This window comes from Salvelinus sp. IW2-2015, unplaced genomic scaffold, assembly GCF_002910315.2.
Source record: "Salvelinus sp. IW2-2015 unplaced genomic scaffold, ASM291031v2 Un_scaffold4126, whole genome shotgun sequence".
Lineage (NCBI taxonomy): Eukaryota > Metazoa > Chordata > Actinopteri > Salmoniformes > Salmonidae > Salvelinus > Salvelinus sp. IW2-2015.
The window spans coordinates 34,048-48,245 of NW_019945398.1; the positions used below are offsets into that span (position 1 = coordinate 34,048).

Consider the following 14,198-nt stretch of genomic DNA (forward strand, 5'->3'; position numbering starts at 1 on the left):
AATAATATAAACCAGACTCACGCGTCTGCGGCTTTGGTGATAAACTATCAAGCGAGATACTCTTATCTCTGGCTCTCTTAGGCACATTACCAAAAAAATTTTTCTGCTGGAATTGATGTTATTAACTAAACAAGAGGCTACAAGTGTGAGAGGGGGTTTATATTGGTTTCCTGTGACATGGTATTGTACCTGTGTGCATACTACTATAGAGACTAACTCTCTGGAGACACACACCCTAGTTAGTGTGAGGAGGGTGGGAGAATAACCCATTTAGTGTGAGGAGGGGTGGGAGATAACCCAGTTAGTGTGAGGAGGGTGAGAGATAACCCAGTTAGTTGTGAGGAGGGTGAGAGATAACTCCAGTTAGTGTGAGAGGGTGGGAGATAACCCCGTTAGTGAGGAGCGGTGAGAATAAACCCAGTTAGTGAGGAGGGTGGGAGATAACCCAATTAGTGTGAGGAGGGTGGAGATAACCCAGTTAGTGTGAGGAGGGTGAGAGATAACCCAGTTAGTTGTGAGGAGGGTGAGAGATAACTCCAGTTAGTGTGAGGAGGGTGAGGATAACTCCAGTTAGTGTGAGGAGGGTGGGAGATAACCCGTTAGTGTGGGAGGTGAGAGATACCCATTAGTGTGAGGAAGGGTGGGAGATAACCTAGTTAGTGTGAGGAGGGTGAGAGATAACCCATTTAGTGGTGAGGAGGGTGAGAGATAACCCAGTTAGTGTGAAGGAGGGGTGAGAGATAACCCCAGTTATGTGTGAGGAGGGTGGGAGATAAACCCCATTTAGTGTGAGGAGGGTTGGAGATACCAGTTAGTGTGAGGAGGGTGAGAGATAACCCCAGTTAGTGTGAGGAGGTTGGGAGATAACCCAGTTAGTGTGAGGAGGGTGAAGAGATAACCCAGTTAAGTGTGAGTAGGGTGGGGAGATAACCCCAAGGTTAGTGTGAGAGGGTGGAGATAACCCGTGAGGAGAGGAACCAGTTAGTGTGAGGGTGAGAGATAACCCAGTTAGTGTGAGGAGGTGGAGATAACCCATTTAGTGTGAGGAGGGTTGGAGATATACCCAGTTAGTGGTGAGGAGGGTGAGAGATAACCCCAGTTAGTGTGAGGGGTGGAGAATAACCCAGTTAGTGTGAGGAGGGTGAGAGATAACCCCAGTTAGTGTGAGTAGGGTGGGAGATAACCCAAGTTAGTGTGAGGAGGGTGAGAGATAACCCCAGTTAGTTGTGCGGAGGGTGAGAGATAACCCAGTTAGAGTGTGAGGAGGGTGAGAGATAACCCCGTTGTGTGAGGAGGGTGAGAGATAACCCAGTTAGTGTGAGGAGGGTGGAGATAACCCAGTAGTGTGAGAGGGCGAGAGATAACCCAGTTAGTGTGAGGAGGGTGAGAGATAACCCAGTTAGTGTGAGGAGGGTGAGAGATAACCCCAGTTAGTTGAAGGAGGGTGGAGATAACCCCATTAGTGTGAGGAGGGTGGGAGATAACCCCATTTAGTGTGAGAGGGTGAGAAGATACCCAGTTTGTAGGAGGGTGAGAGATACCCCAGTTAGTGTGAGAGGGTGGGAGATAACCCATTTTAGTGTGAGGAGGGTTGGAGATAACCCAGTTAGTGTGAGGGGTGAGAAGATAACCCAGTTAGTGTGAGAGGGTGGAGATAACCCTAGTTAGTGTGAGGAGGGTGAGAATAACCCAGTTAGTGTGAGAGGGTGGAGATAACCCAGTTAGTGTGAGGAGGGTGGAGAGATAACCCAGTTAGTGTGGGAGGGTGAGAGATTAACCCCAGTTATGTGTGAGGAGGGTGAGAGATAACCCAGTTAGTGTGAGGAGGTGTGAGAGATAACCCAGTTAGTGTGAGAGGGTGAGAGATAACCCAGTTAGTGTGGGAGGGAGAGATAACCCAGTTAGTGTGAGGAGGGTGAGAGATAACCAGTTAGTGTGAGGAGGGTGAGAGATAACCCAAGTTAGTTGTGAGGAGGTGGGAGAATAACCCCAGTTAGTGTGAGGAGGGTGGGAGATAACCCAGTTAGTGTGAGGAGGGTGAGAGATACCCCAGTTAGTGTGAGGAGGGGTGAGAGATAACCCCAGTAGTGTGAGGGGGTGAGAGATAACCCATTTTAGTGGTGGAGGTGAGCGATAACCCCAGTTATGAGGAGGGGAGAGATAACCCCAGTTAGTGTGAGGAAGGGTTGAGATAACCCAAGTTAGTGTGAGGAGGGTGAGAGATAACCCCAGTTAGTGTGAGGGTGGGAGATAACCCTAGTTAGTGTGAGGGTGGGAGATAACCCTAGTTAGTGTGAGGGTGGGAGATAACCCCAGTTAGTGTGAGGGTGGGAGATAACCCTAGTTAGTGTGAGGGTGGGAGATAACCCCAGTTAGTGTGAGGGGGTGAGAGATAACCCAGTTAGTGTGTGGAGGGTGAGAGATAATCCCATTTAGTGTGTGGAGGGTGAGAGATAACCCCAGTTAGTGTGAGGAGGGTGAGAGATAACCTAGTTAGTGTGTGGAGGGTGAGAGATAACCCCATTTAGTGTGTGGAGGGTGAGAGATAACCCAGTTAGTGTGAGGAGGGTGAGAGATAACCCCAGTTAGTGTTAGGAGGGTGGGAGATAACCCCAGTTAGTGTGAGGAGGGTGGGAGATAACCCAGTTAGTGTGAGGAGGGTGGGAGATAACCCCAGTTAGTGTGAGGAGGGTGAGAGATAACCCCAGTTAGTGTGAGGAGGGTGGGAGATAACCCAAGTTAGTGTGAGGAGAGTGAGAGATAACCCCAGTTAGTGCGAGGAGGGTGGGAGATAACCCAGTTAGTGTGAGGAGGGTGAGAGCGTTTGACTGTCTCTGTCCCGTAGCTCTGTTCAAAAAGTACCCCCCTCTCTCTCTCTTAACTCATCTCTGACMGTCTCCAGGCTCCTGTGAAACAGTTTCACAGCACAGCTTGAGGCTACGAGAGAGAGCAAAAGAGATAGCAAGAGAGAGCGAGAGAGAGAGAGAGCAAAAGAGAGAGAGAGACAGAGAGAGGAGAGAGTGACAAGCCAGGAGTTAATGGAAAGTGACAATGTTGGCTGGGTGTCTTTGGTACTCAGCTTGTTTTGAAACACAGAGGCAGAGTGATAGAAAATGCCTCCTTCCAATTGCATGGCAACAGAATTATGCTTAAATGTACACCAAACCAAAKCRATTGATTTCAAAGTTTAACAAACCATACAACTGGTTGTAGACAGGAACCACGTATTCAAGGAGGGATACCCCCTGTGTATCCACCATCAAAGCCTCTGATATGACTGCCTCTCTCTCTCTCTCTCTGACAATCTTTAAACCAATAAGGTAGTTTAGAGGCATTATCACTAATTATGGTGCCATAAATCTTCAGGTCGTCATTCAGTGAATGCATTATTTGTGTCCTGCCAGGTGCCAACTAAGCACTTCAGACTTCATCTTCCGGTGTGTCTCTTTCTTGCGCCCCTCCCTGAGGTGACGTAATGTAAATGTATATTGAAACAGTTTCATTGGTGGTTGGGCCGTGCGCTCAGAGATTCAGAGGAGGGGAATTCTCCTCCTCCCCATCACTGTCGCCGGGATACTGCTGGTAAGATGCCCTTTAAAATGATATTCATTGTTTTCATTGGTTAAGAATAACTCTATTTGTAGGATTAACATCAATATATTTAGTGCTTAGAGAGGACAAAGGGTTTTTAATTGTGTCAATCAATTTGAATCTTTATCACGGTCCCGTGTGGCTCAGTTGGTAGAGCATGGCGCTTGCAACGCCAGGGTTGTGGGTTCATTCCCCACGGGGGGACCAGGATGAATATGTATGAACTTTCCAATTTGTAAGTCGCTCTGGATAAGAGCGTCTGCTAAATGACTTAAATGTAATGTAAATGTAATTGTTAGATCCCAGTGTTTGTGGTTTCCYTCGGAAACTAACCTCTAATTAGACTACACACTAGGATGACCGTCGAATTATAGACGGTATTCAACTATTGAGTGTACTACAGCGCGAGCATCGTGTAGATTGACCCTTTTTTTCTGTCGCTCGGTTCTTTTATTTGCGGGTTTATCCGTTCCACCAGGTTGACTAATGTCTCATCGGGTTTTATCCGTTCCGTCCGGTTGAGTGAAGTCTCATCGAACGTGTCGGACGGCAGTGGTGGAATGACTGCCACGAGCCTGACAGATATTCAAAACACTTTCCCTCGAGCCTTGTCTCGACGATGTTTACTTCTAGAGGTCAGGGCTCCGAAGAAGCCTGTCTTTAAACGAATGAGAGAGAGAGAGAGAGAGAGAGAGAGAGAGAGAGAGAGAGAGAGAGATCTACAGTAGAATGGCTGGACACATGCTTCAGCCTAGTGCAATTTAATAGGCTGATGAGATTTCCAATTACTGCAGCCCTTCCCTGCGTGCGGGCTAGTAGCCTCGTCGGATGGTGTTGGGAGATGCACATGCTGGATGTAGATGGTTTGCCTCTACTGCCACCTTATAGTGGGTGGATTGGGGCCAGTGTTGTTATGAAGGTGACCCTTTACATAAAATATTAATTTCAGATATGCTCTATATTTAAACACCTCTCYAAATAGAATGTCCTCTCGTTTAGCCTACTTGGGTCTACTTTCAAGAAACGCATGAAAGCAAATCACCTCGGATTCTCGGGCTTCTTTTTCTTTTGCATTTGTACTTAATAATAACGACGTGTTCACTGGATTATTTTTCAGCCAGAAGAACACAGCGCAGGGAGGTCTGGGTGATGTGATGTGGATGTAAACTAGGCTGTTGAACTGAACGTCCATCCTCTCTATATGACACCATGAACCCTGCCTCGGGCGGCGCTGCCGACTCCCGCAGCCAGCTAGACAATAGCAACAGAAAGCAGCCGCAACAGCAACAGCGCGCTGCCTCCCCGGCTGGCGGCAAAGACATTGGATCTAAAGAGACACCGAAAAGCAGCACTCCGTCAAAGAGCATCACGTCAAAGCAGTGCGGAGGAGGGAGAGGCYGCCGCGGRAGCTCCCCGGTCTCCACGGCAACCAGCAAAGACAGACTGTCTTCTTCTTCTTCTTCCAAAGGCGCGGCAAGCGTGGCAGGCGCGACCCCTGTCCAGTCCGCTGGTGCTGAAATCCATACGTTGACCAGGGCGGCGGCGGCGGCTGGGAGCGGCAGAGGAGCGGCAGAGGAGCGCAGTAGTCKGTCTGAAGACTCGCGTTGTACTGATATATCGTGTTTGAAGGGGGATACAACACGGGTTGTTTCTGATCAGCCTTGTTCATCCAAATCTCCTAAATTGAAGAACAATAACCCGAGAAGAGGGGGAGGAGAAGGCGAGGCTAGCAYCACAGCTACCGGCAACAAAAAGAGCTCCGGCAAGAGCAGTGTGGGCTGCGGCCCTGGCTTCTGGAGAGAGGGATGTTTGCAGTCTGAGCTGATCCAGTTTCACCTGAATAAAAGCTTAAAGAAAGGAGGAGGAGGAGGAAAGATGAAGACGAAGACACCGTCWCCCCCGGAGCCGGTCACGGAAACGGCYGAACCAGAGGATCTCTCCCCTGAGGCCATCGTTAACGAGCCCGAGCCGGTACCTGAGCCCGACCAGCTATTTCAGGAGGAGATAGAGAAACTAGAGGATGAAAATGACGAGCTAAAGGTATGTCTATATGTCTGCCACTGTCACGTCTGTATGGGTTTAAATAACAGCATGTTTTAGCAGCCTATGCTTTATACACACTAACCCTCCCGTCCCCCCCACCTCAACCCCTTCCCTCCCCCCTCATAACCTCCTTTGGCCTCTCCAGGTTGGTTTTTCAGGGCCTTCTCGGTCTACCTCCACCTAACCCTAACCACCACCCTAACCCTCCCTTCCCCCCCCACCACCTCACCCCCTTCCTCCCCCTCCTCACCCTTGGCCTTCTCCAGTTGGTTTTGCAGGGCCTGTTGGTCACCTCCCACCCTCTATCAGCTTTTGCCTCGCTGCTCGTTCTCCTCCTCCGTCCTTCGTCCTTTCTCCTCCACGTTCTCCAACTCCATGGTGCAGACGCACTGATACATCCTTCGCACCTGTTAATGGGGAGTGATAGGAGGGGAAGGAGAGGAAGGGTGAGGGAGAGGAGAGGGGAGACAGGGAGGGGAGAGGAGAAGACAGGGAGGGAGGGGGAGAAGACCAGGGAGGAGGGGAGGAGCAGACCCAGGGGAGGGAGCCACCAGGGAGTATGAAGGAAGGAAGGGAAGGACGAGAGGAGAGAAAGGCAGTGGAGAGAAGTGGAGAGGAGGTGGGAAAGACAGGGAGGTGGAGGGGGAGAGGAATGGGAAAGGGGAGGAAGGAGGGAGGAGGGAGGGGGGAGAAAGACAGGGAGGAGAGGGAGAGAGGACAGGAGGGAGAGGGGAGGAGACAGGGAGGGAGAGGGAATGGGAGAGAGAGAAAGACAGTGAGGAGGTGGGAGAACAGGAGGGAGGGGGAGAAGAGACAGGGGGGGAGAAGGAAGGCGGAGAGGGAGAAAGACGGGGAGGGGCAGAGAGACAGGGAGGGAGGGGCGAGAGACAGGCGAGGCGGGGGAGAGAGACAGGGAGGGAGGGGAGAGAGACAGGGAGGGAGTGAGAGAGACAGGGAGGGAGGGAAGGGAGGGAGGAGGGAGGGAGGAGGGGAGGGAGGAGGGAGGGGGAGAAGAGGAGGAGAGAGATTGGGCCATGGTCCTATTAGTATACAGTCCATTCTGAAAGTATCAGACCCCTTGACTTTTTCCACATCCCCCACAGCATGGATGCTTGCCACTACATGCTTCACCGTAGGGATTGGTGCCAGGCTTTCCTCCAGACGTGAGCTATGCATTCAGGCCAAAGAGTTTCAATTCTAGTTCATCAGACCAGAGATCTTGTTTTCATTGTCTGAGAATCTCTTTAGGTGCCTTTTTGGCAAACTCCAAGCGGGCCTGTCATGTGCCTTTTACTGAGGGGTGGCTTCCGTCTGGTTCCACTTCTACCATAAAGGCCTGATTGTGGGAGTGATTCAGAGATGATTGTCCTTCTGGAAGGTCTTCCCATCTCCACAGAGGAACTCTGGAGCTCGTACAGAGTGACCATCGGGTTTCTTGGTCACCTCCCTGACAAGGCCTTCTCCCGCAGAGTTGCTTCAGTTTGCCGGGCGGCCGCTCAGGAAGAGTCTGGTTGGTTTAAAACTCTTCCATTTTAAGAATGATGGAGGCCACTGTGTTCTTAAGAGACCTTCAATGCTGCGAAATGTTTTGCGTACCTTCCCCAGATCTGTGCCTCGACACAATTGTCTCGGAGCTATATAGACAACTCCTCAACCTATGGACGTTGGTTTTTGCTCATGACATGCACTGTCAACTGTGGGACCTTATATAGACAGGTGTTGCTTTCGCAAATATATCCAATCGCAATTGAATTTACCATCAGATGGACTCCAATTAAGTTGTAGAAATCTCAGGATGAACAATCGGAAACAGGGATGCATCCTGAAGCTCAATTCGAGACTCATTAGGAAGGGGTCTGAACGTTCTGTAATAAGGGAATTTTCTGTTTTTATTTTTTATAAATTCTTTAAAACGCAGTTTTTCTTTGTCATTATGGGGTTATTGTGATGTCATTTATGGGGTATTGTGAGTCATTTATGGTATTGTCTATGGGTATTGTGATGTCATTATGGGTATTGTGATGTCATTATGGGTATTGTGATGTCAGTGATGGTTTGTGATGTTATTATGGTGTATTTGTACTTGATGAGGGATTTGTTTATATTTTAATCCATTTTAGAATAAGGTCGCTAACGTAAAAAATGTGGAAAAGGTCAAGGGTCTGAATACTTTTCGAGCCCAGATGACGTGATGTCAACTGCATATGTGTATATGTATATGTATGTACTGTATATACACAAGCATTTTGGGATTAGAATGGCCTTGTGGATCAAATTAAATTTGCATTCATCATCCACAGTTTACCAGCAGACAACATGTTCCTAGACAACATTACCCCTATTAACATATATAGTCTAGACATTACCATATACATAATTGTCTAGACACATTACCTATGACATATGGGAGTCTAGAACAACATTATTCAGGTTCACAACCTTGACATTAGAGTTCTAGACACATTAACCTATGACATAGGAGTCTAGACACATTATCCCTCCGGTTTCATCACCTATGACATAAATATATCTATGACAACATTACCGCTATGATAGAGAGTCTGACAAACATTACCTTTCAGGTCAGCAACTTTGAAGTATGAGGTCTAGACAATTACCTATGAAAAATAGTCTACGCACAACTTTCAGGTCACACCCTTCACATATGAGTCTAGAACATTACTTCAGGTCTCACACCCTATGCCATTTAAGAGTCTGACAACATTACCCATGACATATATAGTCTAGACTACATTACCCTATGACTTATAGTCTAGACACATTACCTATGACATATTAGGAGGGTCTAGAAACATTCCCTATGACATATGGGAGTCTAGACAACTTACCTTCAGGTCACAACTATGAATATAGAGTTAGACAACATTACCCTATGACATAGAGAGTCTAGAAACATTACCTTACAGGTCACACCCTATGACATATGAGTCTAGACAACATTACCATTCAGGTCACAGCTATGCTCAATTTGAGTCTGGACAAACATTCCCTTGACCATATATAGTCTAGCAACATTACCCTATGCAATTATAGTCTAGACAACATTACATGACGAGTCTGCATAGACATATAGAGTCTAGACAACATTACCCTATGATATAGAGGTCAGACAAACATTACCCAGTTCAATGACATGAATCTAGAAATCTCAGGCACATGCAATAGATCAACATTATCCTTCAGGTCCCACCTATGAATATAGAGTCTAGACAACATTACCCCTATGACATAGGAGTCTAGAACGACATTACCTTCAGGTCACACTATGACATATAGAGTTTAGAAACATTACCTTCAAGGTACACCCTATTTACATATAGAGTTCTAGACAACATTAACCTCAGGTCACACCTATGAAATATCAGGTCTAGACAACATTACCCTATGAATATAGAGTTTCCCCACCCCTAGACAAATTACCCCTTATGAATATAGAGTCTAGCACAAACCATTACCGTTCCGGTCAACCTATGACATATACGAGTCTAGCAACAACATTACCTTTCAGGTCACACCCTATGATATAAGTCCTAGACAACATTACCTTAGGTCTAACCTATGGACAATAGGTCTAGACACATTATCTCCAGGTCACACCCTATGGACCATATAGGAGCTAGACAAATTACCTTCAGGTACAACCCTATGACATATAGAGTCTAGACCAAATTACTATGACATACTGAGACTAACAACATTACCCTATGACATATAGAGTCTAGACAACATTACCCTATGACTTAGAGTTAGACAACATTACCTTTCAGTGTCAAACCCTATGACATATAGAGTACAGACAACATTACCTTCAGGTTAAACCCGTATGACATATAGAGTTAGACAAATTCCTTCAGGTCAACCCTATGATATTAGGAGTCTTAAAACATTTACCCTTGACATATAGAGACTAGACAACATTTACACTATGACATATATAGTCTAAGACATTTCTTTTCAGGCTATGTTTAACAAACCTAAACATTTGGGTAATCTAAGCGCAGGCAGTAAGCGCCTATAAGGTGTCATGGTGTGTCAGAAATAATTTCTGCTATTTTCACTATCCCCAAATTATCGAGCGCACTTTGTTGGCGTTGGGCGTGAAAGGCTTGGTTTTGATGAAATCAGTTGTGGGTGTCGAGGCTTGGCCCCTCATATAGAGACAAACTTACCTAGACTACAGATACACTATGAATCAGAGTAGATTACCTATGCATATAGAGTCTAGACAGAACATTCCTATGACAATATAGAGTCTAGACCATTACCTTCAGGGTCAAACCCTATGAATATAGGTCTACAAATTACCTGTCAGGTCAACCTATGACATATAGAGTCTAGACACATTACCTTCAGGTCAGACCCTATGATCATATAGAGTCTAGACCAACATTATTCAGGTCACACTTACAATATTAGAGACTAGACAACATTACCTAATGACATTAGAGTCTTGACAACATTACCATTCAGTAAACCCTATGACATATAGAGTAGACAACATTATCTTCAGGGCAACCTATGACATATAGAGTAGCCATATCTAGGCACCTATGACATTATAGAGTCTAGACAAATTTCTTCAGGGCACACCCTATGACATTATAGAGTCCTAGACAACATTATTCTTTGCAGGCACAACCCTATGACATATAGAGTCTAGACAACATAGTCTTCAGGGCACACCCTTATCACATATAGAGCTAGGACAACATTACCCACATGACATTAGAGGACTAGACAACATTACCCTATGACATATATAGTCTAGACAACATTTCTTTCAGGTAGTTTTTAACAACCTAACACATTGGTAAATCTAAAGCGCAGGCAGTAGCGCTATAGGTTCATTGGTGTGTCAGAAATATTTCTGCTATTTTCACTATCAACATTATCGGCGCTTACTTTGTTGGCGTTGGCGCGAAAGGGCTTGGTTTTGATGAATAAACAAGTTGTTGGTGTCTGAGGCTTGGCCCCTCACTGAAATGCAATGGTTCATTGGATCAGTGTTAAAACTTTACACATCCACTGCTGCCATCTAGTGACCAAAATCTAAATTGCGCCTGTGGTGCTGGAATAATACATTATTGGCCTTTCTCTTATTATTCAGAGGATGGTTACAAAAAAAATACAAAAAAACTGTTGTTTTTTTTCTTTGTAATACTCTTTTACCAGATCTAATGTGTTATATTTTCCTACATTCATTTCACATTTCACAAAAACTTCAAAGTGTTTCCTTTCAAAATGGTACTAAGAATATGTATATCCTTGCTTCAAGTCCTCAGCTACAGGAAGTTAGATTTGAGTATGTTGATTTCTAGGCAAAAAAAAAAATTTATCGACACGGATCCTTAAGAGGTATATTACCCGAGCCAAAAATAGTTATCCTAGAGTCTAGACAGCGCCTTACTTCACGTCCTGCTGCAGGGCCCGTCAGTAGCTCTCGTTACCTCTCCGGTCTGCGCGAAACACTCATCTTTCTCTCTCGCCTTCTCAGACCGTACTGGAGGAATCGGGCATTCTTATTGCTCGCTCCAGCTCGCGACGACATGTTCTGCAGCTGGCAGGCGTCCTCGTTCAATAGAACGTTCTTCATCTCGTCCTACTCCGCTCTCATCTCTCTGTACTCAGTTCTATGGGACGAATGAGAGAGAGAAGAAACGAAGGTGACACCACAATTGAGGCATAATAGACATTAAGATGCAAAGCAATAAGGCGTCATGCCATAGGGGCACAGGGGCATAGGGGCCAGGGGCACAGGGCCAGGGGTACAGGGGTACAGGGGCACAGGGGCACAGGGTAACAGGGGCACAGGGGCACAGGGTAAGGGGCACGAGGCACAGGGCGATAAGGGGCCACAGGGCACAGGGGCACAGGGCACAGGGTAGGGGCAAGGGCACAGGGGCACAGGGGTACAGGGGCACAGGGCACAGGGGCACAGGGGCACAGGGCACAGGGGTACAGGGGCACAGGGGACACAGGGCACAGGGGCACAGGGGCACAGGGGCACAGGGCACAGGGGCACAGGGGCACAGGGGCACGTGCCCTCAGATTTTTTTTTAGTTGTTTTAAGTATTTTTTTTAATTATACATATTTTTTGTCCGTTATTTCTCTGTAACACTACTAGCAACTTTTAGGAAGGAATTTTATGAAGTTGTTTTTAGCTACCCAGATAGGTTGCCAATCTCCCAACCTCATAACTAGCTACCAAGGAGCCATTTTCAGGCTATACAGTTAGAGTAGCTAGCTTGTCTAACTATCTTAGAGTAGCTAGCTTGTCTAACTATCTTAGCTGGCATGCCTGCTGGCAAGGTTGGTCGACTTTAGAAAATCAGGCAATAACTAAATGTACTGAATAAGACTCATATTCCTTTCAATCTTTCTACCAAGATTTGAGCAGAGATGCAGAAAATCATATTTAGTTTTTGAAAAAAGAACACCAGTTAGGAGGATACAGACATCTCAAAATGCTTAGATATGCAGAAAAATACATATTTTGGACATGTAATTAAGCATAATGATTATGGCTCTAGACTGCCGCAAAAAAGCTGTTTCAGGTTTTGGAAAAATGCCAAATTCTCCAATTTATGGACAGGGCATAGCCCTCTCCGGAACCCCCCCCCCCACCCCCCCCCCCCCCCAGTCATCCTCATGTACTTTCTGACCCTCAGATTTTGGGGGCATGACGCCCCTGGGCAACAGCNAAAGAGAGAGATAGCTGGAATGTCTGCCTATCTTAGCTGGAATGTCTGTCTATCTTAGCTGGAATGCCTGTCTATACTTAGCTGGAATGTCCTGTCTATCTTAGCCTGGAATGTCTGTCTATCTTAGCTGGAATGTCTGTCTATCTTAGCTGGAATGTCTGTCTATCTTAGCTGGAATGCTGTCTATCTTAGCTGGATGCCTGTCTATCTTAGCTGGAATGCTGTTATCTTAGCTGAATGTCTGTCTATCTTAGCTGGAATGTCTGTCCTATCTTAGCTGGAATGACCTGTCTGATCTTAGCTGGAATGTCTGTCTATCTTTAGCTGGAATGTCTGTCTATCTTAGCTGGAATGCCTGTCTATCTTAGCTGGAATGTCTGTCTATCTTAGCTGGAATGTCCTGTCTATCTTAGCTGGAATGTCTGTCTATCTTAGCTGGAATGCTGTCTGTATCTCATCTTAGCTGGAATGTCAGTCTATCTTTAGCTGGAATGTCTTGTCTGTCTTCAGCTGGAAACGCCTGTCTGTCTTAGCTGGAATGTCTGTCTATCTTAGCTGGAATGTCTGTCTATCTTAGCTGAAATCGCCTGTCTCTTAGCTTGGAATGTCTGTCTATCTTAGCTGGAATGTCTGTCTATCTTAGCTGGAATGTCTGCTGCCAAGGATGGTAGACTTTAGAAAATCAATAACAGAAATGCACTGAATCAGATTCACATTCCTTTCTATCTTTTACCCAGATTCCAGCAGAGATTAAAATATTTTGTTTCTTTGTAAAAAAATAACCTCCAGTCAGGAGGAAACTAACAGCTGAAGGGGTGGGCTTAGATTTGCAGAAAAATATACTTTTATTTTTTGGACATAGAATTAAGAATAATGAATATGGCTCTAAATTGCAGGAAAAAGCTGTTTCGGGTGTTCGAATAATTGTAAAATCTCAAATTTTTGGACGGAGGGCTTTGACCCCCCCCCCAGACGTACTCTGTTCCCTCTCAGATTATTGGGGTGCATAACTTCCCTGATAACATCTATTAACTCCCCTCAGTCAGCCCTGCACACAGCAATAACACACACACACGGCTTGGGGTGCAGTGGCCAACCACAGGGTAACCCAGAGCAGTCATCTCATTAAGCACAGTGAGCACAGAGAGAGACACACACAGCCAGTTAGCCTCTAGCTAATATCACAGTGTACATAAGCCAGTTAGCCTCTAACTAATAGCAACGTATCATACAGCCAGTTAGCCTCTAGCTAATATATGTTGTGTGTGTGTGTGCGTGTGTGTGTGTGTGTGTGTGTGTGTGTGTGGTGTGTGTGTTGTGTGTGTGTGTGTGTGTGTGTGTGTGTGTGTGTGTGTGTGTGTGTGTGTGTGTGTGTGTGTGTGTGTGTCTCTAAGTTGATGTGTTGTTTACGTACTGTATGTCTCTACATGTTAATGTGTGTCTGTACATGTTCTCTGTCTCTCAATTCAAGGGGCTTTATTGCCATGGGAAACATATGTTAACATTGCAAGTGAAGTAGAGAATAAACAATAGTGAAATAAACAATAAAAATTAACAGTAAACACTAAACTCACAGAAGTTTCAAAAGAATAACGAATATATAAAGACTTTCTCTCGCTTTTCTACTCTCTCTTCTCTCTCCTCTCTCTCTCTCTCTCTCTCTCTCTCTCTCTCCTCTCTCTCTCTCTCTCTCTCTCTCTCTCTCTCTCTCTCTCTCTCTCTCTTCTCTCTCTCTCTCTCTCTCTCTCTCTTCTCTCTCTCTCTCTCTCTCTCTCTCTCTCTCTCTTCTCTCTCTCTCTCTCTCTCTCTCTCTCTCTCTCTCTCTCTCTCTTCCCTCCTCT

The 14,198-nt window shown here is 46.0% G+C and overlaps 1 protein-coding gene and 1 long non-coding RNA gene across 2 annotated transcripts; both read left to right on the forward strand.

Moving 5' to 3' along the window:
* The first annotated feature begins 4,482 nt into the window (after positions 1-4,482).
* Positions 4,483-5,691, forward strand: LOC112076913 (microtubule cross-linking factor 3-like). Its single transcript, XM_024143549.2, has one exon. The coding sequence runs from the start codon at positions 4,801-4,803 to the stop codon at positions 5,689-5,691; it is 891 nt and encodes a 296-aa protein (XP_023999317.1). The 5' UTR covers positions 4,483-4,800.
* A 3,733-nt stretch (positions 5,692-9,424) lies between these two features.
* LOC139026210 (uncharacterized) lies at positions 9,425-10,441 on the forward strand. Its single transcript, XR_011477963.1, has 3 exons — positions 9,425-9,467; positions 10,288-10,309; positions 10,387-10,441. It is a non-coding gene; the product is annotated as an uncharacterized lncRNA (long non-coding RNA).
* Positions 10,442-14,198: the final 3,757 nt, after the last annotated feature.